The sequence below is a fragment of the Neolamprologus multifasciatus genome, chromosome 12 (assembly GCF_963576455.1).
Source record: "Neolamprologus multifasciatus chromosome 12, fNeoMul1.2, whole genome shotgun sequence".
NCBI lineage: Eukaryota > Metazoa > Chordata > Actinopteri > Cichliformes > Cichlidae > Neolamprologus > Neolamprologus multifasciatus.
The window spans coordinates 37040824-37067942 of NC_140450.1; the positions used below are offsets into that span (position 1 = coordinate 37040824).

The 27119-nt window shown below is 44.7% G+C and overlaps 1 protein-coding gene across 3 annotated transcripts in view; it reads right to left on the reverse strand.

Moving 5' to 3' along the window:
* Window positions 1-6260: 6260 nt before the first annotated feature.
* ccdc125 (coiled-coil domain containing 125) overlaps window positions 6261-27119 on the reverse strand; it is a 29750-nt gene continuing 8891 nt past the window's right edge. For 2 of the 3 annotated variants that reach the window (XM_085181547.1, XM_085181546.1), the window contains exons 6-10: window positions 24033-24118; window positions 23876-23958; window positions 23687-23799; window positions 22265-22369; window positions 10468-11797 (exon numbers count right to left, since the gene is read on the reverse strand). In XM_085181547.1, the coding sequence (XP_085037673.1) occupies window positions 11372-11797; window positions 22265-22369; window positions 23687-23799; window positions 23876-23958; window positions 24033-24118 (813 nt within the window). In that variant the 3' untranslated portion in view covers window positions 10468-11371. The other variant, XM_085181548.1, reaches the window with a different exon arrangement.

The following is a 27119-nucleotide window of genomic DNA, read 5'->3' on the forward strand; positions in this document are numbered from 1 at the left end:
CCTCACAGTGTCCCAACAAAGACACACACTGGCTTTAATACTGTAACAGTCTTTCATAAGCTTTCTGACAAATGAATCACGCTTTAGCTGCTGCTGCGTGCTTCACCTTCATTTTAATTGTATTTTCAATCACAAAACACTGATGATAGATAGATACAGACATACACCCACCCTGTGTGTGTCCTCCAGTCAAACAGGTAAATACGTCTTTATTTCAGACCTTTTCACATCATCCAGTTGTTCAGTTGTTCCTTCACACCTGATACTTTGAACCTATTTTCTCATTTCTGATGCTGCTATGCTTTTCTACTGAGTGGGATTAAGGCAGTCCCCCAGCCCAGCCACTGGAGGCTGCCTCCCAGTGTACATGGGCCCAGCTTACATGTGTTGGAGAGCCTTCGGGGCCCTCGGCACGGCCTGCAGCCTGTTTGGTGCTTCGGGCCTGTTGTGTGCTGTCCTTTACACCAACCTTTTCTAGCTACTGGTAATTCTTCTTGATGTCAGCCACCAACTGTTTTTGTCGATGGTACGTCCCATGGAAAGGGTCCGTGTAGTTCCTCTTCCTGTTCCTTATCACGTCTGTAAGCTGAGTCATTACTGGCTCAGCTCCAGCCTCCCTTAGTTGTGAATGCCTCGTGTTTTATCCAGGCCCGTGGCACTAACGCGCACTAATTACTCACCCTTCCCGTTTTCTGAATGACATCAAATTCAAATTTTATTTGTCACATACACAGTCATACACAGTACGATATGCAGCGAAATGCTTAGACAACTGCTCGTGACCTAAAGAAAAAAAGAAAAGGCTATGAATAAGATAGGAAATAAATATGAAAATTAAAAAGGGTCAATTTAACTAGGAAGGAATAAAATAAAATAAATATAAAAATTAAATTAAAAATGAGATAACTGTACAACACAATTTAGAATGAAGGGTAAATTTAACTGGGAAAGAATAAGATAAAATATATAAATTAAAGTTGAAAATAAAATAACTGTACAACAAAATACACAGTATAGAATATATAAGAATGTATGAAGAAATATAAATATATATATACACAATAACAGCAGCTGTACAGTATTAAGTGGAAATGAGGAATATAATGTTCAGTGTTGTGCAATCCACATTATTTAGTGTCTTGTGCAGTGCAAATATGCTTAAAGTGATCACGGCGTCCTCGCTGTAGCTCCTAGTGACGCGGCTCGGTGGGTCAGTGTCTCTCTCACTGCATGTATACAGCTTCATGTCATCCATGTAGAGGAGGTGGCTGATGGGACTCCACTCCTGAATTATACCTGTATCCAGTCTTAGTGATGGCCTGGGTGCTTGAGGCGTATGCAGAACAGCAGCTGGGACTTTATGTTCACTTGTGATCGATCGTGGCTCAAGAGTTGGGAGTTCGTCTTGTAATCGGAAGGTTGCCGGTTCGAGCCCCGGCTCCGACAGTCTCGGTCGTTGTGTCCTTGGGCGAGACACTTCACCCGTTGCCTACTGGTGGTGGTCAGAGGGCCCGGTGGCGCCAGTGTTCAGTGTTGTCATCCACAGTTCACTCGCTGGGCCCACGTCCTCATTTTAGGATTGACAGCGTTTTAGTAGGTAAAGGTGACGCTTGGACATGAATTGAGCTTGGGGAGTTTGGGGAAAGCCTCGAAGGGGACTGGCGACGGCTCCCGGGCCTGGCAGATCCCCGTGTTATAAATAGGAGTGAAGAAGTTGGAGGGAGGGCACGTAAACGAGAATGAACAGTTTGCAGAACTGAGGGAACCTATATACAGTAGATGACAACTTGAAGCAGCGTGTTTGGAGGCGTGGTCCCGCTCCTGAAATTCGGATTCATAACCTCCAATAGACGTTGTTAGCATACACAGTGCCAAACACATGACCAACAGACCGTACGAAAGAATGTTTTGCATCAGGCTTCATTCATGAGCATCCCAGTAGTAACCACAGCAGCAGGATTATTAAAGACCGATGGACTGTTGGAGCGGAGGACGGCTGTGGGTAGCGGCACTCAAAGGCCAACTGCTAGAATAAATCCTTCTGGGAGCGTCATGACATCTGTGAGTGTCACTTTGGACACATGAGTCAAACATCAGTGAGGTGGCTCACAGCTCACAGCTCACTGTTACTGAGGCAAGAACAGCTAACAAAGAGGATTTGAATCAAATAATAAATGCAAAAGCAGCTGATTTCTGCAGGACAGTCCGACAGAAACATCCTCGTCTTTAACTCGACTGTCCAACATTTAACCAAAAGCCAACTTCTGCGTGGGCGCAGTTTGAGAAGGGTCTCCGTGTGGGATCAATAATGACGTTCACTCAGCTGGAAAATTCATTCATGTCACATGGAGACAGGATTTTAGACCGGCTCAGCTAACTTGTCATTTCAGTTTAATCTTAATCTGGAGATTCAGACACTGGTGAACATCATATGCTCCTTTATTTTATTTACATTTTAATTTAAACAGGTACGCTTCAGTATGTGATCAGTTTGAATGTGGTTAAATCCATGAATATTAAATATACGAATCTTATACAGACCAGAAATATTCCCAGTTCAACTGCATTTGTGTCAAATAATCACTTTTACATTATATTTAAAATCGATGTCCGGTGTACAAATATTAGAGCCCAGCGGTTAGACACAGAAACCAACTGACATTATTTACTTTCCTTTCTGCTTCTGGTATTTATTCCAACATTAAACTGTACACACATGCTCTGTGTGCATATTTCACTTATTATTTATTATCAAAATTATTCTTCAAGGACCCAAATGTTGCTACGCGTCAATTATCACCATTGAATCAGTGACAGAGGTTTCTTTCAGCCTGCAGCACTGTTTGCTAGTCGTGTTTACAAGTGATAATAGTGAAACCTTGATGTGTGCTTTCAGAGTCAGATCCAGTAAATCACAGCTGACCTTTATGTTTACCTGTGTTTCAGCTGCTTTTAGTAAAGTGCTATAGTAGAAGAAGCGCCTCTGCTGCTCAGGACTGAAGGTTTCTGGAAGCTGTCCAACCAACCAGCTTCTTAATGTTTAAAAAACAACAAGCTAATCAGTCTTCAGCTTCATTTACAGACTCGTACGTGTTCGTCCCAGTTTAACGTCTTTAAAGCAGACACAGTTCATCTGTGAACAATAGATCAGCCTGTGTTTTAGAGTCAAAGGACATTTAAATAATATTGTCTGCGGCTTGTTTGTCGTGTGTCACAAATGCAGATTTAATTACACTCTGTAAATATGAAGCTGTTATTCTTTGTGACGCTGCTGCATGAAAAACAGCGCTGAGAAAATAAAAGGAAACATATTCCTACAAAAAACCCAGAATTTAAAAATATTAGAAAAACTCATTGTTGTGTATAGCTGTGTGTGTGTGTGTGTGTGTGTGTTTTCAAGTTCCAGTCATTACCACAGAAGCTGCTGCATTTCGTCTTCTTCCTACATGGAGAAAATTCAAGAGAGATGCCTCCGAGGGAAATGTTTGAAATCCACTCAAACATCCTCCAGTGCATTAGACGAGAAACATGTGGCAACCATTTCTTTTCTCTCACACGCAGGGCTACAGCACAGCCCAGGCACGGGGCGCTACTGCCCCCTGTCGCTTACATGTGTTAGTGCAGCGTTGCCTGCAAAGGTGAGCAATTTGCTGATGAACAAACAGCATGAACATGAACTGCAGCCTCCCCGCGTGCGCGCGCACTCGGCTTCTCTAATTACTGTTTATTAGTTTTCTTGCCTGAAAACATCAACAGCAGGATATGCCAAGGAAGCTACTGACCAATCACAAACAACCTGAAAGTCCATTAAAAGAATAACCAACAGAGCGTGTGTGCGCGCGTGCGTGTGTGTGCGCGCGCGCGCGAGATTATCGAGTTTAGCTCAATTAAATAATCTCATCAGGATGTTCATAACAACACATCATGACTGTTCACATGTTTTATCGATGTTGTTCATAACAACAGTTTAACAACACTAAGTGACAGAGAAGCACAAACATCTCTGCTGTATGCACAGAGTGCATGCACACACACACCATCAGCACATACACTACAGGTCAGAACATGTTCTCATGTTGTTCTCCTGTCACTGAGGTTACACCTTGGCTGGTTCTGTGGAGAACAGCTGGTTTGTTCTCTCTCTGCCTCTTCCAGCAGCCGAGGCTGTGGGTCTTTGGCCTCAGGTATGGACAGCTTGCTCCTCGGGCACGTCTTTCTGCAGCTCTGATAGTTGGCTGACTTCCCTCCTGCTGCCCTCATCTTGGCCTCTAGCCTCCTTCTCCATGAAGGCTCCTGCTCATCCTGTAGTCGAGCATGTCCTGGGTCTCTGCTGCCGTGCTGCAGATCAGCTGGTTGGTTCAGTGATGGTCGCAGTAGATATTGTCCATAATACTGCGTTCACATCTCCTAGCAGACATTAAGTGGGTACCCGGTGTGGTACCAATCTTGTGTGGGGGTTACGACATCTTCCCCCTGACCTTTTGTCCTAATAAATAATACACCAGAAACAAATCCTGTAAGAGTGGAGATTATTTCACCAAAAAAAGAAAAACAAATAATGTAACCAGAACATGCATCTGTCTGATGTAACAGATCTTTAGTATACTAAAGATTAATATGAATATGACTATAATATTAAAATAATGAATATTAGTATTCATCTGTTTCTATAGCAGCAGTATGTATGGGGGTTCAGAGAGGGGGGGTCTTTTGGTAGTCCTGTCCACACACCCTCTCCTCATCTGTTTGCAGAGAGGTCAGGACTCGGTGGATCTGTTTTATTTACTGGACCTCTCTGCTGTTCCTATTGATTTATTAATCACTCCAGCAATGAACTAACAGTTACTGACCTTTCATAGTCCCTGGTTACCCCCCCCCCCCCCCCCAGCCCAGCCCCAAACCAGCTGAATCGATCATTTAATGGAACATCAAGGCCACACAGATTATATGTCAGCGTTTTGTCATGCTTGCCCCATATCCAGATTGGTCAATACACTGACCTTCGCTAAGAAGTGCGCAAACAACAACAGGCCGGGACGAATTCCATCATAACCTTTTAGGCCTGTTTAGACTGTGGGCTAATGGGTGGGGGGGGTTACTCAAATATACTCCAGATATCTGTGATGGTCACAATTACAATACAGTCAGATTGAAACAGGAAGTCAGCATCACTTCCTGAGATCATGGCTTCTGAATGCAGGCCCAGTTTCATACAGTTGTTAATCAAAGATACTAAAGCATATGCAGTATGCATTTATACACACAGAACAAGGACCAAATGGTGGTAAATACAGACTTATTCCTTATATTTGCTGAATTTCTAATAATTAAAAGGCTTCAGGAGAACTCCACATCACAGCTTGCGTGACATGAACAGTCTAACGTGAGGTGGTAACCCCAGTTCACTGTACCCTAAAAGAGTAAAGCAGGCCAGCTGGAGCTCGCTGTGCACTACAATAGCTGCTTTGACGTTGTGGAGGATGCAATATTGTCCTGATTACTGCAGGCATGAATGCAACTGGATGAACAAGAAAAAGAGGAAGGCCTGGAAACAAAACAACAATGTGGCTTCAGCGTAGCCCAAGAACACCACGCTGGCCCCATCAGCTGGCCAGTGTCAGAAAGCACCGGCTTTCTCAATGGATGTCAGTCACTGCACCGCTAATAGCAGACGACATGGAACATAATGCACCAACTAGGAGAAGGAGTAATGGCTCATGAATTCAGCAGCCCTGAAGCAGGGATCTGTCAAAACTCAGCAGTGCATTGTGGGTTAATGTGTTTCATACACCTCCCCTCAGCCTTTAGCCATCGCAGTACGCCGCTCATGCGTGTGCATGCGAGCAAACGCGTCTGTATGTAATGCCATGTCCCACCATGTCGCGGCTGCAGCCCGTCTGTGTATCCAGCCATGCTAAAACCATTTTCTTTTTAATTAATCACGCCAATAATACGAAGCAGCTTTGCTCAGAGTCCAGCTGTGAGGCTTAAGCGCCAATCAATGGTGCAGTTTTGAAAGCCCAGGGAGTGTCAATATTTTACAAAGTGCAAAACATGAAAGTCCTGCAGGCTCGGGGTGCCCCACATACAGTGCCCTGGGGATGCAGGCGGCCCATAAAGCTCCTGACTGCATCTCTGCTTTTGTTCCCGTGCAGAGGAGGGCAGGAGGCTGGCTCTGCGACCCACGGCCACGGCCGGTCATCACGGCAAACTTCATTTCTCACAAATACACGACAAAAGCATTTTAATACAGGAATCCAGAACGTGGCATCCGGGATGTTAGATTCAGAAACATCAGCAACATAAATGCAGCCATGACCTTCGATCCATGAGTCTATTAAAAATGTGCACATGTGGAGGAAACATAGTTTCAGTCACATCACAAATATGGGCCCAGGGCAGCAGGACCCCACGCCAGTAACTGTTACTGCAATGATTCTGTATACTTGATAATATGATGAACTAATACTTACTTTAAAAAGTAATGTGTCCGTGTGTTTATATGTGTAAAATCATATCATACAACTGACTGTCCCAAAAATCTGAACAGAATGAGGCTTTTAGATGCGCTGATGTTACTGTGGGGAGTTTAAGTCCACCTTAAAGGAACGAGGAAGAGCTCTGTTAGTCAGTGTGGATGTTTCTAATGCTAATGATCTGTTATTGTGTATTGTCATGTTTGTAGTTATGTGCTGCAAGTGTGTTTGTGTTTTGCTGCCATGATGTCAGGTCTCTGTTAGAAACGATTTTTACCTGAAGGACCAATGAAAGAATTTTAAACATGAACTTGGTTCATTTCAAAGGGAAACATGTTGTTCTCAGTGTGTAGTAGACGGTTCAACGGAGGATAAAATGAAGCGACACGATCGTTTTCACAGTTGTTTTTTAAACAGGGTGTTTTTGTTTCGTCTCGGATGTTTTCAGAGTTACATATAAATGAATAAATAGAAATAATAATGACTAAATGTTGCAACATGCTGATTTTCCTTCACTTAGAAGTTGTCATTTTACAGCCTGTTTGTTCCATAGCATTACCTCCCATTGCAATTCAGTTCTCATTCCATTTATTTGGTTGCTGTCAGTCCAATTCCCAGAATGCCTGCAATCAGTGATGCTTAGCGCTCCAAGGCTGTGGGCCAGCCTGCGTGGAAAGCTCGGCCATTATCTGAAGCTAATGGGGCAGACACGGGAGGTGGAAATGACACAGTGCAGAGTTCAGATGCTAGCTATCACTTCAGGAAGTAGTCGCAGGCTGATTAAAGAATCCAGTCACTGGTGTCACTGGTGAACTGTGATGACTGACATTCGTCTTATTGGCTTCATTTGCTGAAGCAGCAGCTGGAACTTCGAGCAAAGAGTCGAGAAAACATTTATTTTATTGATTTACTTTGTACACAAGATGTGCTGTGAGTGTCTCAGAGAGACACACGTACATATATACACACATATATACACACATACATATATTTATACATATAACATCTTTTGCACAAGGTTCTTATCAAAGTTAACCCATGAAAGGTCTTTTTACTTCTGTGACTCTTTCTCTGCTCAAACCAGTTTCATACAGATCTGGAGATGACAGGTTTCACTGCTCGTTCTCTAATCAAAGTTTTACTTTAACAGTAATTAATTTCAAAGCTGAGACATTTTCTCTGACAATCACTGCACCGCGCTCTTTGTGAAGACGTGTATACTTCATATAAATGTAAAAACAGTCACATGTTTAAATGGTTAAAATCCACCAAGTCAGCTTGTACTGGTGGATACTGAACTATGTGCAAGTCGATATCAGCAAAACTGAGGAATCAGTGAAGCAGTTTGAGAAATGATGAGAAATCCAGGGCTGTGACTCGCCTTTCCTTTGGAGAAGAGAGTGTAAATGTAAAAAAAACCAACGAGTCAGCTGTTATTCGGGTGTAGTGACGGGTACCTCAGAGTATGTGGCACCATGATAAACGACATGTTCATGCTGTCAGGAACAAACATCTGTGGTTGAGTGTCACATGGTTCACTTATCATTTTTGGAAACTATAATAAAAACATTTTGACAGTTTTTAGTTTAGAGATCCAGCATCAACGATCGTCTCTTTGCATTAAATCAAACTAATGTCGATATCTCAGGGTTACAGTTGTGATATTTTGTAAAGATGAACAGAAATGTCAATAACAGTGTTAGCTCAGTGAAAGCTGGAAGCTGCAGGTACCACAGCCATGAATGCAGAGACTCACACAAACACTGCCCTCTGCTGGTTACTTCCGGAGCTGCAGTTTGCAGGATTTGTAGCAGCAGTTTCAGGTTAAACCACAGACGTAATCTTCCAGATTAAAAACATAAAACCCGTCCTTCACCTGAACAGCTGATCCAGCAACCCAAACACGTGTTTTCGATTGTAGGAATAACGATCAGCCAGATCTCATCTGCCAATCATAATCGAGTTTTCATGTATGTTCATTTTACTTGTTTGTTCTCAGTGCTTTAACCTACACTGGTCAGGTTTGAACTTCCTGCCTCGTATTGTGTTGGTGCCTCTCTGTAGCTGCCTGTCCTGTCGCGGCATAGATCCCTGATCTGTAGTTCAGGGACGCTCGACTGCATCGGGATGTGGGGACTTTGGAAGCCAAGCCAACACCTCAAGCTTGTTGATACAGGGTCAGTACAACAATGCTTCAGTAGTTGGTGAGTGTCAAAATAGCATCATAGCAGGAGCGAGTGTTTCCCAGCTGACCTTCGTCTGTCAGCAGAGGAGAAGCCACAGCATGCAGAATCTGCACAGATGCAACGTGTATGGACAACAGTACAATAATAATAATGGATTGCATTTATATAGCACTTTTTGGGGGCGTACAATTCCACTATTCATTCACTCTCACGTAGGCGGTAGGTGAAGAGTCTTGCCCAAGGACACAACGACGAGACTGTCCGAGCCGGGGCTCAAACCGGCAACCTTCCGGTTACAAGACGAACTGCCAACTCTTGAGCCACGATCGCCCCAGAGCTCACGTGTCACACCTACAGCAGCTGTGTGCCACTCCTGGCATGTTGTTTATACGCAGGCCAGGAGAGCTCACGAGTCACTGCCACAGCAACGCTAACACAGTGGGCATCGCAGCACTCGCTCTGTAACTTCCTGCATGCTGTCATTTCATGACTGTGTGGTTCCACTTTCACTCTGCAATTACTCACAGCTGATTAGAGACCATTTAGGAGGAAGAAATGTTTGATCATCAAACCTTACAGTATCACCCTGAGAAAGACTCTAGGATGAAATATAAAGGCAGAGGGCGTGGCTAAGATCTGGAATTAAACACCTGAATTCAAAGGCAACGAGGTGACCCAGTACTTTTGTCTGTCTCAGCTCTATGAGGCTGACTGCAACAGTCAGGTTGATGATCAACGGCCTGCCTGGCTGGGATGGCAGAGCTTTGCTTAGAGACATTAACGTCACTCTGGGCCGTCGCTAGCCTCGGTTTCAAACGCTTGCAAAGAGCTGATGTTGTGTTATGTGTTGTGTAAGCAATTGATTTGACAGACTAAGATAAAATTATAATATTGGATGAACATGCAATGCAACATATAATGCAACTCCAGCCATGATAGGACCGGGGTGGATTCTGGACAGGTCACAGGTCACCTGCCACAGTTTGGGACTCAGAGTAAAGCCTGAGTACTCAGACAGAAGCTTCAGTGTCTTTCCTCATGTGGGGAGATCAGGACGATAACTGCTCCTGTAATTAGCCAGTACCTCACTGCTAGTCTTTGATCACACACCCTCTGAGTCGGTCCTGGACTCAGAGAGCTGTGGTGGACGGTGGAGTTTGCACTCTGATGACACTTCCGCAGGTTCTGATGTCTCAGATGTTTTCTGAGACTGGCTCTGGTTCTCCAGTGGACCATGGGGTTGCCTCTGTTGAATCCTGGGTTCTGGTAGGTCCTGCAGCTGGCAACTGGAACCCAGATGCAACTGTCTCTGCAGCTCCTCAGCGCTGTGGGCTAGCATGATGCTCACCTTCCTCTGGTGGGCCAGGGCCTCCTCCTTGTCGTTCAGCTACACCAGAAAAAGTCAAATAACACTTGTTACAAAGGCCCCCCCACAGAGACACCAACAAGCTTGTTGCACATCACTTTGGTTGGTCACTAGTGGACTTCTTTTGTTGTCAGGTTACAGATGAGCATTTGTATTTATTTTTTCTATAAATTAACATTTCTTGATGAAACCGTTACAGAGAAATGTTTTTGCAGACGAAGCTGAGCAGCGGTGACTACAGAGGCGGCGTCCAGATGAAGCCGAAGGGCCTCGATCTCTTTCTCACGATAGCACTGAAGATCTGACGAGATACTAACCAAGTCCAGCAGCTTGTAGAGAGTCTCTAAATGTTCATCGGGCATTTTCATCTCCAGACCAGAGGGGAGCAGTGCCTTCAGCCTCTTACTGACACTTATTAGAGGACTCTTGTTGGCACCTGTAGACAAAACAGATTGAGAAGCATTTGAAACATGTTTGTTTACATCGTTTTCACCGTCGCAGTGCAAACGTTCCCGTGCCAGCGTCCTTTAGCTTTGATGTCCGAACAGACAAATGAAGACAAGTGAGCGTAATGTCCACCGTCCTCTGCAGAATTACTGTCACTTAAAACAAACTGCCTCCATCAGTGAGACCGCGTCTGATTTGTCCACAGTTATTCCACAGAAAAATCGACATTTATTTTTGAACGGAGGTCAAATTTGCTTCAATACACAAGTTGGTTTTTGCTTTGCCACGAGCGGCGCATCAGTGGCAGCTTCTGAGCTTTTTAGGGGTTTAAGTGTTTGTCTTTGTACTTCTTTGGTGTTTGTGCACTATTTTTATTTTTTCACCTAAAATAATAAATAAAGCCTGTGTGTATCTTTAGTTATTGTAGCTGATTCTGTGTGGGTCAGCGGAGAGTTGTTTCTCTGACCTGCTGTGTGAACACCTAATAAAGGGCAAATTCAAACAATGCTCAACATACTTCCCACAACACTGTCTGGAATGCAAACACGACTACGGTGTGTTCTCAGAAATGATCATCTTCTATTATGAAATAGAAAGTTTGATTCCATCGACTCTACTGTAATTTGAAAAAGACCATTTTTAAACTGACACAGCTGCTTTACCAACACCGAGCAGCTTATCCTGTTGTTTCTTGGACTGGATCATATAAATCTGAAGAAACAAGCCTCATTAGCATTTTAACAATTTATTAATTTAATAGTTAAGGGCCTCGTGTGGGCCCCACCTCCCTGTCTACTCTACTCTACCCAAAATTACACTTTTGGGCAAAACCCCCCAAAATTAAATCTTTAAAAAATATGAGATGAATTCCTTGGGGCGGCTGTAGCTCAGGCGTCTCAGGCATCTACTGATCGGACGGTTGGTGGTTCGATTCCTGGCTTCCCCTCGTCTGCATGCCAAATATCCTTGGGCAAGATACTAACCCCAAATTGCTCTCCGATGGATCCATCGGAGTATGAATGTGTGTGAATGTTAGTTGGTGTGTGAATGGGTGAATGCACAAGTTGTGTAAACTGCTCAGAAGAGCAGAAAGGTGCTACAGAAGAACCAGAACCAGTCCAAAAGCAAACGATCCAGTTAGTGTCGGACGTTCTGTTGACAGCAGACTTGCCTTCAGCTTTAGCGTGATTTGATTTCTTAATATTGGCCTCGGCTACGAGCAGGAACTCCTCACTTCGCTTCCTCAGCTGTTGTTCAAAGGCGATGCGAAAAGCATCTGCAACCATCAAGGCCTCTTCTTTCCTTAAACGCTGAGCATCCAGCTGTAAAACATACAAACATGAACGTTTCATGCCACGGTAAACGTTACAGTGGACACAGATGTATCCTGAACACGTTGCACCGAGTGCAAGAGAAACTACTGACACTCAAGAGAAAACCTTGATAAAGACAACAGATGAAACACAAACTGGGACCTTCTGAGGGGTCCTGGGGAGAATATCTTATTCAAATATATTTAAGCGAGTAAGAAGAGAAAGGAAACCAAATTCTGGAATAAGAAGAGATGACTGTTCCTAAATATTAAGGCTTCCTTTAAGTTTGAATGACAGTAGACCAATGAGGGGAGGTCTAATTTTTGAAAATGTTGGACTTTGCTAAACTCCAGTGATGTCATATGTTGCCAGGTCGGCCCTCTTAAGACAGGGACGTACTGTCCAACCACCAACCAGGAATGACAGGAATACAAAAACCTCCTTGTGGGAGTCACAATATGGTGACGGATCATGTTAATAATGTGGGGGGTTTTTTTGTTTTGTTTTGTTTGTTTTTTTTTAAATACCTGTCCCGTTTGGCTCTTTTGCCATCAGAATTATTGTCTAAAGGCGAAGAAAGATGCCCAACGGATTTTCTTTACCAAATTGACCATCCCAGTTTTGCCGTAATGGTCCATTTGATTCACCTTTTATTCTTTATTTTATTTTCACTTGCTGAATACGGGACAGACTTGACTGGGGGAAAGAAAAGGGAGAAAGAAAGAGGGAAAGAAAAACAGTTGAGAAGAGGGACGGGGGAGAAGGGCAAAAAACAAAAACCAACAGAATAAGCAGAAAAAAAAAATACATATATCGATCACCTGGATCACCTGTTGAGAAAGAAAAAAGAAAACAAGCAGAAGAAAACGAGAGTAATAGAATAAACAACATCACAATGATATATGAGAATACGACAGTAAATACTAAATATTAAACATTATTGTGCAGCACGTAAGATCGACAGCACAGTGTGCTTTGAGGTAGGAGCCACAAAGGGTGTAGTTTGTGTGTGTGAGCACCCGTGTGTACACCTGTGAGCATGGACGCGCTTGTTTTTTTAAAAGGTTCCTTCATGTAATGATCTGCTAGAGGGTGTGGGGGGCCACTGCCCCGTCCTCCAGGGCATGAAGCAGGTATGGAGGAGATCAAAACTCCATACATCCAGAGGCCCCCAGAACACAAGAGACCAAGGAAGACCAACAGAGGGGCAGTCGTGCCACTGTCCCAGAAAGAGCTGAGGAGAGTCCCAGATGAGGGGTCACCCAGCAGCCACGGAGCAGAACCTGGGGTGCCCCAGGCCGAGGCCTGGGGCACCCCAGAGGCTCGCTTGGGCCTCCGAAGCGGCCCAAGCGAGCCCTAGGCTCCAGGCCCCGATAAGCAGCCGCCAAGGAGTGAGCCGGTGCGTACCTGGACGCCCATCCCCGGACACAAAGAACCACCAACGCACCGATGTCTGAGGGAGTCCGCCCCCGGCAGGGGAAGTGGTGGGGGGAGATAGGCCTCCAAACCTTGGAGGGCCTGAGATGTCATCAGAGAGGTGGCGTCTGATACCCAACCTGACATATAGACACAGACATACAGGCACACACAGATACAAACACCCATTCCCACCCTCATGCTCTCATATGCACTTACTCCACACTCAACCAACGTGGAGACAGACATAAAGAGACGCTGTACACACAATCACACTCCCCAAGCGTACTCTACGAACCGGGTCTAGGTACCCTTGCCCCTGGAGGGGGGAACTGCACCCAGACCCAGGTTGTGTTACCCTTTTCTCTGCGGTGGGGAGAAGCAGACCGCCCCAACTCCGCAGCAGCAGGGAGGCCCCACATTCCGGACCCCAGTCGGACGGCCAACTCCTTCTCCTAGCCCCCCCGCTCCAGCAGGCCGCAGAGAACAAGGGTGAGAGAAGACTCCTACCCTCCCTCCACCCGCTCATTGTAGAGTTGATGTATGTGTGTTCTAAGGTGCATTTAAAACCCAGGAGGGCATGGAGCTACCTGCCAGAGAGCAGCAGGTAAGCGCATAGTCCCTCCTGCTAGCCCTCAATGTCTACGTGTATTTAAAATTGAGAGGTGGGCAACGACGCCGGGGGTGAGGTGTACACCCTGATGGTAATTGGGATTCCGTGTAGCGTGCCCACCCCCAAGATCCTATATGTATGTGTAATGAGAGTGTGAGTAATGTGAATGTCTAAGTTGTGGGATAAAATTGAGGCAGAGGCAGCCAGAAGGGGACGGGGGGGGGGGGGGGGGGGGGGGGGTTACCTCCTCTGCACCCTGGTGACACACCCCTACTCCAAGGCCCTGCATGTGTGGGTGGTTGTGGTGGAGCGGGAAGAGGGAGGCAGCTGGAGATGGGGAGGGAAGGAAGAGAGGGGCAAGTGACCCCTCCCTGGGGCCAGCTCCCCCGCTGACCCCAGTAGGCACCCCCATACTCCGCGACCTGCCAGGGAAGGGGGGCCCAGGCCCATCCGAACCAGGGCCCAGTGCAGCGGCGCCGCCCGGCCCCACAGAGCCCGGGGCAGTCCACCCAACCCCACCACAGAGAAAACTGCACCCACTCCATCATCCACTCATCTTCCAGACTACATAAGACAATAGACGCCCAGGCTGATATCTTCCTCCACCTCTCCTGTATCTCCCCCTCTTGCAGAGAGAGTTCCTGAGAGAGGAAAGCTCCTGCAAGATGTGACAACCCCCCCCCCACCCCCCACCAGTTGAAGAGCCCCCCAGGTGGCTCGACGCACCGGTGGCACCCTGCGCCAGGGCTGGGCCCCCATACACCCACCCGCCCACAACCCCGGCAACACACCAACCAGGACCCAGGCCCCCGAGGCCCGGCCAGGGCCCTAGGCCAGAGCCGGAGCGCCCCCAGAACCTCACGCCCGTCCCGGACCCACCCAGGGGCAGCCAGGCTACCAGGTCAGTAACCCCCGTCCGTCAGCACAGACCCTCCCCTAGCCCTGCTGCACGTAGCCACGAGGAAACCGTCACCTAAGAGCCAACAGAGCCCCTAATTGGCCATGACCGCTACCCCGGGTTGAGCCCCCCAAGGAAGATGCTCCCGGGGAACCCCCTGATGCCCTAAGCCTGACCCTACCCCCACACCAATCACAACACTGAAGGCGAGACCAAAATATGACCCCCCACCCCCACTAGGTGATGGAGCTGATCAGAGGAGCCCAGAGCGATTGATCTGATGTGGTGGCAGAGGCTGTATCAAGACTAATGTAATCTAATAGATAATTTCTATATTGGTTAGAATTAAGATTGTTTTTATTTTTCCAGTTCATGAGGACTGTTTTCTTGGCTATGCATAGGGCAGTGAAAACCATATGGGCTATATTCTTTTCTGAAGTGACATTATCTAAGCTGCCCAACAAACACACTAAGGGGGAAGTTGGAATGTTACATTTCAGACACTTTGATAAGTCTTCACATATTTCGCGCCAAAACTTCTGAACTGGTGGACAGAACCAAAGAGCATGGAAACAATTGTAATTGTTGAATTGGTTTGGCAGTGTGAGCAGTTGTTGGTAGATGCAAAGCCCATCTTGAACATCCGATGACCTGTATAGTGCACTCTATGTAGTATTTTGTATTGAATTAATTGAAGACTGGGATTTCTGATTAGATGAAAGGTTTTTAAGCAAATCTGAGACCAGAAGTTTTGGTCTAAGTTAACTGATAAATCCGCTTCCCATTTTGCAATAGGAAGTGATATTGATTCATCTGTTTTAGAAAGCATTCTGTATATTTTGGATAGTAATTTGGGGGTTTTAAGAGTAAGAAATTGAACCACACTTGGTGGTGTTTGTAGTTCAACTTGACCCGGTTTAAATTTCTTTTTTATTATGGATTTAATTTGTTGATATTCTAAAAATCTTTTCTTGTTGATCCCATATTGTGTAACTAGTCTGTCAAATGAAATAAATTCTGTTCCTTCTAGTACATGTTCTACATATTTGATTCCTTTACCATTCCAATCTGAAAAGTTTATCATATTATTGTTTTGTAATATGTCAGGGTTGTTCCAGATAGGTGTACGTTTGCATGGGATTAATGAAGACTCTGTCAACTTCAGAAACTCCCACCATGCTGTCAGAGAAGAGCTGATGTTGATGCTTTTGAAGCATTCATGTCGTTGGATGTTTGAGCTGATAAATGGTAGATCTGAAATCTCTAGATTATTGCAAAATGCTTGTTCTACATCTAGCCAAGGTTCATCTAAGAGGGTATGTTTTAGCCATCCTGAGATAAACTGAAGCCTGTTGGCTAAGAAGTAGTGCTGAAAGTTAGGTAGTTCTAATCCTCCTTTATCCTTGGTCTTTTGTAGTGTTTTTAAGCTTATACGTGGGGGCTTATTTTTCCAAAGGAATTTGGACATATATGAATCTAGAGATCTGAACCAATCTTGTGGCTGTTTAGTTGGGATCATTGAGAATAAATAATTTATTTTTGGTAATACCATCATTTTTATAGCAGAAACCCTTCCCATGAGTGATATGGGTAGACATTTCCATCTAGCCAGATCACCTTCTACTTTCTTTAAAAGTGGGGTATGGTTTAATTTAGTTAGATCTGCAAGCTTGGGAGAAATATTAATACCTAAATATTTTATATTTCCCGATTGCAGTGGAGTAGAAGAGGAATTATGGAAGCAGCAATTAATAGGAAGGACTGTAGATTTTGACCAGTTAATTGAGTAATCTGATATTCTTGCAAAAGAGTTTATCAATTCAATCACCCCAGAGATATTGGTTTGTGAATTTTGGAGAAAGAGTAACACATCATCAGCATAAAGGCTGATTTTATGTTCCACGTTCTTGCATTTTATGCCCTTAATTGCTGAATTCTGTCTAATTGCTGCTGCTAATGGTTCGATAAAAATTGCAAACAGTGAAGGGGAGAGTGGGCATCCCTGCCTGGTGCCCCTCAGGAGACATAAGCTGGAGGATGTCTGGTCATTTGTTCTGACACAAGCTGTTGGGGAATTATATAATATTTTTAACCAGTTGATGAAAGAAGATCCAAAACCAAATTTGTGTAAAGTTGCAAATAGAAATTTCCAGTTAACTCTGTCAAACGCTTTTTCTGCATCTAAGGAAAATATTGTAGTTTCAAGGTTTTTACTGTATGAGTAGTCTATCAAATTAAGTAATCTACGTGTATTTGTTGATGAGTGCCTACCTTTTATGAAACCAGTTTGGTCAGGATGAATTAAGAGGGGGGTTATTTTCTCTAGTCTCTTCGAGAGAGCTTTGCAGATTATTTTGAGGTCTACATTAATAAGGGATATTGGACGATAGCTTGAGGGATATACAGGGTCTTTGCCTGGTTTTAGCAGGAGATTAATGTTTGCAGAATTCATATTTGATGGAAGTCTGCCCTTTTCTTTGATTTCTAACAACGTTCTGTAAAAAACTGGTGCTAGAATCGTCCAGAATTCTTTGTAGAATTCTGCAGGAAAGCCGTCTGGACCTGGAGCCTTATTATTGGACATACTTATCAGGGCTTCCTGGAGTTCACCTGATGTCAGTGGCAAATCCAGTGCCATTGCTTGAGAGTCTAATAATTTTGGGAGACTTATGTTGTCTAAAAATTGATCAATTTCCTTTTTAGATGGGTTTATTTGTGGTGAATACAACGTTTTATAGAAATCCCTGAAAATGTTGTTTATTTGTTTTGGTTCATATAATGTGGTTTGTATGTTGATTTATAAGGTTTGATGTATGCTAAGACTCATGTCTCATCTAAGTTTAATCAGTAGCTTTTGAATGATCTTCTGTATATTAGGCAAGTTTATTTATATAGCACAATTCAACAGCAAGGTGATTCAAAGTGCTTTACAGAGACATTAAAAAACAAAAACAATAAAAAGCATGATTTAAAATGGGAAAAAAGGAACAGTAGATAAAATCAGTAGTTAAAATGTAAGTTTTAAAATTTAAGCTTAAAAGTGTGGATTTGGTGCTTTATTCAAATGCAGCTGAGAACAAGTGAGTCTTCAACCTGGATTTAAATAAACTGAGTGTTTCAGCTGATCGGAGGCTTTCTGGGAGTTTGTTCCAGATATAAGGAGCATAAAAGCTGAATGCAGCTTCTCCGTGTCTGGTTCTGACTCTGGGAACTGATAAAAGACCGGATCCAGATGACCTGAGGGATCTGGAAGGTTCATACTGGGTCAGGAGGTCACTGATGTATTTTGGTCCTAAACCATTCAGAGCTTTATAGACCAGCATCAGAACTTTAAAGTCTATCCTCTGATAGGCAGCCAGTGTAAAGACCTCAGAGCTGGACTGATGTGGTCCACTTGTTGGTCTTAGTGAGGACTCGAGCAGCAGAGCTCTGAATGAGCTGTAGTTGTCTGACTGATCTTTTAGGTAGACCTGTAAAGATGCTGTTACAGTAATCAAGCCTACTGAAGATGAATGCATGGACTAGTTTTTCCAGGTCCTGTTGAGACATCAGATCTTTGATCCTTGAAATATTCTTGAGGTGATAGTAAGCTGATTTTGTTATTGTCTTAATGTGTTTTTCTAAGTTTAGGTCTGCATCCATCACTACACCCAAATTTCTCGCCTGGTTTGTGGTTTTTAGGTGTATAGATTGAAGTTCTCTGGTGACCTGTAATCGTTTTTCTTTGGCACCAAAGACTATTACCTCAGTTTGTTTTTGTTTAGCTGGAGAAAATTGTGGCACAATCAGTCATTAATTTCCACAATGCATTTACCAAGAGCCTGTACAGGGCCTCAGTCTCCTGGTGACATTGTGATATATACTTGTGTGTCATCTGCATAGCTGTGATAGTTTATTTTGTTGTTCTTTATCATCTGTGCCAGCGGGAGCATGTAAATGTTAAACAGAAGGGGTCCCAAGATGGAGCCTTGGGGAACTCCACATGTGATACTTGTCTGCTCAGATGTGAAGTTACCTGTTGATACAAAGTATTTCCTGTTTTCTAAGTATGTTTTGAACCAGTTTAGTACAGTTCCTGAAAGACCTGTCCAGTTCTCCGTTTGAGTAATATGTTGTGGTCAACTGTTAGAGTGCAGCTCTCTGTGTTTTGACCAGGCCACATGTCTCCTTCTGTCACCTAAAACTACAGAAATGTTAAAACCTTCTAGTAAACAGGGTCCCAGCTTCTCCTGGGAAAGTCACCACTGCCATAATCCTCGCAGCCCGGACCCACCACACATCACAGAGCATGAAGGTGGTAAGGAGGAACTAAGGGGGCGGGGCTGAGCAATGTGACTTCGATTGCTCTGTTGGGGGTGGGGCTCGATGGCGAATCTTTGGCTGCTCTGGTGGGGGTTTATGGGGGACAAAAAGGAATTGGGCCGGGGGGTAGATCTGAGCCCAGCATTGACCCGCTCCATCATCTCCTCAGTGAATTTCAGGTGTGGGGAGGAGAGAGAAAGGGAGGGGGAGGAGGGTGATGGCCTGTCAGGGGTTTGGGGGACTGGGGAAGGTCGTGGTCCTGGTCGTTGGTGTTGTTGAGAGAGTTGGAGGCAAATAGGGACCCCTCTTCTTGCCTCTGATGTCTCTCCTTTCTGAGGCTCTTCCCGGGTGGGGGCAGATGAAGCTCCTCAAGGTTTCTGCTGGGCTTTTTATTCAAATTCAACATTCAGTAACTATTAGAACAATCATTTCCCTCTTTGGGTTAAAGAAAATCTTTTCACGTTTCCATGGTTCTGGGCATCATTTTTCAATGCAACTCTGGTGTATTATAGGAAAAATAGCATGTCATTGATTGGCCTTTAGCGTGAATCACTACCTTATCAGCCAGGAGTGGAGGCCCTGGGGTGCTGATCCCCGACTACCAAAACTAGCGACTGGGACATGGAGTGGCACCTCTCTGATGGGGAAGGAGTTAGTGTGTGAGGTTGAGAGGTACCGGCTAGAAAGAGTCAGGTTCACCTCAAGCACACCTCAGGCTCCTGAACCAGTCTGCTAGAGGGGAGCTGGACTCTCCGTCAGGAGTTGCCCTCTGTGAGAGGTGGTGGGGTGGGTATCCTAGTATCCCCTCGGCTTGCTGCCTGTATGTTGGGGTTTCTCCCAGTGGATGAGAGGGTTTGTTCTCTCGCCTTTGGGTCGGGGAACGAGTCCTGACTGTCGTCTGTGCTTATGCGCCAAAGTTCAGAGTACACATCCTTCTTGGAGTCCCTGGGCAGGGTCCTTGAGAGGGTCCTGGAGGGTGCTCCACCTGGGGACTCTGTTGTCATACTGAGAGACTTCAACGCTGGGCGATGATAGTGAGTCCTGGTGAGACCTCCTGGATCTGAACCCGAGCGCCGTTTTGTTACAGGACTTCTGTGCAAACCAGTTTGTCCATAATGAACATCATGATTGAATGATTTTGTAATTGTATCATCAGAGCTGCGACCATGTGTGCAGGACACTCGGGTGAAGAGGGTTGAGCTGTCGACTGATCAGTACCTGATGGTGAGTTGGATCAGGTGCCGGGGGAGGCCTGGTGCACCAGGACAGTCATGGGGACAGTGAGAGCCATGTGGACTGTATTCATCTCCACAGGGACATAATAAGTTGCCCAATAAGCAAACTAAAAGGGAGGCTGGGATGTTACATTTCAGACACTTTGATAAGTCTTCACATATCCTTCACCCAAACCTCTGAACCTCGAGCGTGGATGCAAGTGTCATGTATATTGTTTTGACAGTGTAAGCAGTTGTTGTAACACCCATGCTGAACATCTGCTGGCCTGTATAGTGCACTCTGTGTAGTATTGCGTATTGTAATTGTAGATTTCTAATCACTTGAAAAGGTTTTAAACATGTTGAGACCAGAAGTTTTGGTCTAAGCTGACTGATAGATCCGCCTCCCATTTGCAACAGGAGGGGATATTGATTCATTGATTTTATAGAGTGTCCTATATGTTTTAGACAGTAATTTAGGGGGTTTGAAATTAAGGAATTATACCGCACTTGGTGGTAGTTGTAATTTGACTTGACCAGGCTTAAATTTATTTTTTTACTATAGATTTAATTAGTTGATATTCTAAAGTCTTTTCTTGTTAAACACATTTTGTATAACTACTGTCAAACGGAATAATATCTGTTCCTTTGAATATATGTACCAAGTATTTAATTCCTTTAATTCAATTTTATTTATACAGCGCCAAATCACAACAACAGTCACCTCAAGGTGCTTTATACTGTAAGGCAGACCCTACAATAACACAGAGAGAAAAACCCAACAATCATATGACCCCCTATGAGCAGCACTTTGGCGACAGTGGGAAGGAAAAACTCCCTTTTAACAGGAAGAAACCTCCAGCAGAACCAGGCTCAGGGATGGGCGGGGCCATCTGCTGTGATTGGTTGGGGTGGGGTTTACAACTCCAATCTGGGAGGTTTATCATATCATTGTTCTGTAGTATGTCAGGGTTGTTCCTGATAGGTGAATGTTTGCATGAAGACTGTTATTGTTACAAACTCCCACCATGCTGTCAGAGAAGAGCTGATGTTGATGCTTTTAAAGCATCATGTCGTTTGATGTTTGAGCTGATAAATGGTCTGAAATCTCTGGATTAGTGCAAAGTGCCTGTTTTACATCTACCCAGGGCTCATCTAAGAGGGTGTTTAAACCATCCTGAGATGAACCTGTGGGCTAAGAAGTATTGTTGAAAGTTAGGCAGATCTAGTCCTTTGTCCTTTGTAGTGTTTTTAATCTGATACACGGGTTTATCTTTCCAAAGGAATTTAGAAATAGACGAATCCAGAGATCTGAACCAGTCTGGTGATTGTTCACTCAGGATCAGTGAGAATAAATAATTCATTTTTGGCAAGACCATCATTTTTATTGCAGCGACCCTTCCCATGAGTGATATGGGTAGAGATTTCCATCGAGCCAGATCGTCTTCTACTTTCTTTAGAACTGGGATGTGGTTTAATTTAGTTAAATCTGCAAGCTTAGTAGAAACATTAATAGCTAAGTATTTAATATTTCCAGATTGCAGTGGGGTAGAAGAAGAATTATTGAAGGAGCAATTCAACGGAAGAACTGCAGATTTTAACCAGTTTATTGAATAATCTGAAACTCTTGAAAAAGAGTTTATTAGCGTGATTATCTCAGAGAGATTGGTTTGTGAAAGCAACACATCATCCGCACAGAGACTGACTTTATGTTCTACATTCTTGCATCTGCTGCCCTTCATCACTGCAGCCGGTCTACCTGCTGCTGCTAGTGGATAAAAACTGCAAACAGTGAAGGGGGGAGTGGGCGTCCCTGCCTGGAGCCCCTCAGGAGAGAAGCTGGAGGATGTTTGTTCGTTCTGACACAAGCTGTTGGGGATTTATTTTTTTAACCAGTTCCAAAACCAATCTTTTGATTATTCAACATTTTTTAAATTCATGAATCAAACTGAACGATGCATAGATGATAATAACTGACCCGAATAGAACAAAAGTTGGAACTTGGTGCAGTGATAGAGTTACATGACGTTTACCTCCTGTTGTAACTGGACCAACTGCTTCCTGCTGGCAGCAGCAGTCCGACTACATGGACACGGTTCAGTATCAAGCACACACTGGCAGGCTCCCAGTACAGTCAACTGGAAAACAGAGATTAGAAAGGATACTACTGAGTACAAGTGCAAGTTGATGATAATTAACTGTGTTGCCCAGCTGTGGCAGAGCGGCTCAGGGAGCGATCACACACCAGCTGTACAGCTCCTAATAAACTCTTATTTAGTGAAACACTGGAAGCTGCTCAGCCTGGTGACCTGTTGTATGTGGTAGTGTAGTCTCCTGCTACAGTTACACTTATAACTGCAAAACTGTTATTTGATCATGAGTCATCCCATCCCAACAATGGACTCTTCTCACTGTTGAGGTCTGGGAAGCGCTTCCGCTCCCTTAAGGCCAAAACAGAGAGAATGAGGAGGAGCTTCTTCCCCCAGGCTATTCGGGCCCTGAACCAGGTGTAGGACTGTACTCTCCCACACACATCACTATAAGACTGGACTCTCACACACATCACATCACCACACGCACCACCACACATTTCCTATAATTTCCTATAATTTATAATCTTTATAATCTCTCTCTGCTGTTTGCACATTTTTATTTATTTTTATTTTTACTGTAAATTCCTAAGTTAATTTGTAAATTTTGTAGTAAATTGTAAATACTGTAAAACTTTTTTCTGTCATTTAATGGTCGGGCATTGCGCAGCTACAAGCATTTCACCCCCATGTCATACTGTGTATGGTTGTGTGTGTGTGACAAATAAAATTTGAATTTGAATTTGAGTCACTGCTTAACAACTTACTTGTTATATTTTATCTTATTTGTTGCTTTAAAGCATTAAGTGAGGGGCTACAAACTTTATTTTATGACAACACATTCACCTTTCAGTGTAACAACACATACAATCAGTAAATAAGCTTCAGGTAAACAGCGTGAAGGTCTTATTGTTTCTGATATGGCGTTTGGCGTGGACCCCTCACCCTCCTCGTAGACTCGAGTCATTGTATCCACAAACTCTTCAGATAACTTGACCTTGAGGTCACAGAGAGTCAAACTGCTCCGAGAGTCTTAGCAGACACATCTATGACATCGATCCTACGTCGCCTCGTTCTCATTGCATTCACAAACTTGGGTGTAGATGCTGAGGCGTACAAACCATTACCCATTATTGGCCCTGCTGTGCTCTTTGGTAGAGTAAATTCTTGTTCCGTTCCTAAATGAACGATTACACGATCAAAATTAAGCTGTTTTTACACGTTAAAGAGTCAATGCTAGAAAGCAGATGAGCCATAACAACATTCAAATCACCACAAATGCTTTAAGCAGATTTTATGATGTGTTGCTGAGAATCACAGCGTGCTATTCCACCCGGCGACCGCCACACCCCCATCGTTTCTCACCTCCAGAACACCTGACTCGGTGTCCAGGCTGTACTGAGGCTTGGTGGCTTGATAAATCCTCTGCTCCTTCACATTCAGCATGGAGAGAAGTTCCAGGTACTGTCGCTTCAAGGCTGCAGACAGACACACGTTAACCCTCTGCATCAACTTATACAAACATCTACATGCGTTGGCCTCGCACTCATTTACCAGCGTTTTCTGCTCGGAGCTGCTGGCTCTCACTCTCCATCTCCTGCAACTTGTCAGTCAGAATCTTGTTGTCACCTGACACTCTGATGATAACAGCAGCAGCGTTATAATGCAGTTAAGAGAGCAGAGACAGACGTGTATGCAGAGTTCATCTGACCTGCTGTGCTTGAGCTCCCAGGACTGCTCAGATTTCTTCATCTGAGCCTGAGAGAAGCTGAGCTCCCACTGCAAGCTGTTCACCTCCTGCAAGTGATGAAGGATTTATCTGCAGTTCCTGATCAGTTTTCAAATTTACAGTCTAATCGCCCACATTTCATACACTTCCTGTTACTGTGATGATGTCAGTGTCTGTTACAATAACTCTGTTGTCTCCTTGACTTGGTTAAACTTTAACAGTTTTCATGCTTGTTTTGACAACCTAAAAATGTGAAATTCCCATTTAACGCTGGATTACTACACTGCTGCAAAAAGGAAACTTCAGATGTCAGTCGGGGAAAAACATCATGCTGATCTATACTGACATGAATAATGTGTTAAGACTGAAAGGATGCCACATCATGAAAATGAAATTCAACCTGTAGAGGGCAGATTTCAAAGACACCTTGAAAATCAAAGTAAAAGAATTATGCAGCAGTCATAGTTTCATTGAGCAACTCAAAGTGCTCAGTAGTTTGTTTGGCTCTCAGGTGCTTTGTGCCCAATGACATCCAGGCATGCTCCTAATGAGATGATGGTGTCCTGCAGCATCTCCTCCAGACCAGGGCCTCACTAAACCGAGTCGTCTGAGATGATACCTGCTGGATGAACTCGGCTCGGTGGGTGGCTCAGGTGGCAGAGCAGGTCAGCCACTAACCAGAGGGTCGGTGGTTCGATCCCAGGCTGCTCCTGGCTGCATGACAAATATCCTTGGGCAAGACACTAACCCCATGTTTGCCTACTGGTGGTGGTCAGAGGGCCCGGTGGCGCCAGTGTCCGGCAGCCTCGCCTCTGTCAGTGCGCCCCAGGGTGGCTGTGGCTACAATGTAGCTGCCATCACCAGTGTGTGAATGTGGTGAATGACTGAATGTGTCAAGCGCTATACAAATGCAGGCCATTTACCATTTACATTACTGAAACAAAGTCCCAGAGGTGTTCTACTAAATTTAGGCAGAGCAAGCACCAGTCAATGGTGTCAATTCCTTCATCCTCCATGCCTGCACACTCTCAGCACATGAGGCCGGCGTCGTCATGCACCAGGAACACAGGAATCACTGCACCAGCATATGACAATGTGGATCCAAGGATTTGACGGCCTGTAGAGGTCTGTGGATCCATGGATATTCCTCCCTGACTGACACACCACCAAACCAGCCACGCTGAACGATGTTACATAAACATATCTTTCAGTCTTCAGTCACATGTGCTCAGGGTGAACCTCCTCTCATCTGTAAAAACCACAGGGCGCCAGTGCTGGACCTTTTAGTTAGGGATAAATGCCAGGCAGTGAGCACTGGGGCTACTAGATCAGCGGTCCCCAACCTTTTATGCACCACGGACCGGTTTATGTCCCACAATATTCTCACAGACCGGCCTTTCAGGTGTCGCGGATAAATACAACAAAATAAAACCAGTACTGGTACCAAAAAACAGAAGATTCATTCATAACACACTGGAAAAGACACAGGGAGACAGAGTTAATGATAAAAACGATAAAATCCCTGAAAACCATACATTTCACACCCGAGCCTCTTTCCCAGCACCAAACGACTCACAGACAGGTACTGGTCCGTGGCCCGGGGACCGCTGCACTAGAGGACGTCATGAAGTTTGGTCCTGATTGGTCGGTCAGAGACACTCACAACAGTCACCGGCTGTTCATTTCGGTCATTTTGTAGCTCTGGCAGAAAGAAGCACATGCTGATCCTGCTAATGGGCTAAGGACTTTCTATTGCCTGTCCAGCTCTTCTAGAGTTGCATCCTGTCTCCTTGAACCTCCTCCATACTCTTGATGGGAGACAGAGCAAAGCTTCTGGCATTGTACGTATACATATGCCATCCTGGAGGAGTGAGTGCAACCTTTGTAGGGTCCACGTATCGCTTCATGCTACTAGTAGAGACAGAGATCGTTGCAAAATGCAAAACTAAAAAATCAGAAAAATCAGGAGGAAAAAAAAGTCAGTGGTCTCCACCAGTAAACCTTCCTGTTTGGGGTTTTCTCATTGTTGTCCCTCTGGTGCATCTGCTATTAACGGGTTACCCCCTCTGCTACATAGCTGACCACATCACCATCCCATTACTGACTCGATGCTACACTGCGATTAAAAAAGGTTCCTTTCAAAGCACAACTAGCCTCATTTACCCATTTACACCCATTCACACAAGCACCTCGATGCTGTTTCTACGCTTTCTGTCTAACTTTCATACCCGTTCATATTCTGATGGATGCATCGGAGAGCAACATGGGAGTGAGTATCTTTCCCAAGAATATTTGGCATGCAGACTGGAGCCGTCAGTAGGTGACCTGCTCTACCATCTGGGCTACAGCCACGCTAGAACAACCTCACAACATCTTTGTCAGAAGGATTGAATCACAACCAGCGGGAGGTGCACTGAGAAGAGGATCTCTGTGCTCAAAGAACTGGGAGCTCTAAAGGGATTTCATACAGGGTATTTGGGAAGTGGGGGCGGGGGGTGGCAGAGGGAGGCTCTCCAACATATATGGGCATCATCACAGCACGAGTCTGTCATCCCTATACAAGAATAGATGTGTGACATAAACCAGGGCTGCAGGACTGTTTCGTGGACTGTTAGGGGGGTTAACAGGATAGTTAAGACACTCTCACACCTGAGACAGCTGGGGGGGGGACCCTCCTTAAAACTTCTGAGGTCTCCCGTCTTACCAGATCCTGGATGGGACATGTATTTCACTCAAGAGGGGGCCATTATTAAGAGTGTAAGATTCAAACGACACATTCGATTGGAGATTCTGGGTGTTGTGTGGCAGCATCTTTTCATCTTTTTGACACCCCAGTTATGCTGATGAGGGTCTACGCCCCTGTCTGGGATGACTATAAATTAGCTTTTTACTTACCAACCCTGGATTTTTTTTCTTGGTGGAAATTTCCCCTTTTTTCAGATAAATGATACCCCTGAGAGGCACTTTATGGGAGGCTCGTCTGAGGACGCAGGCCTTCTCGTTTCCCTCTCACCAGAAAAACGGTCAACACAGACAAAACAACTTTTGAATCAACCATTGGAAATGTAC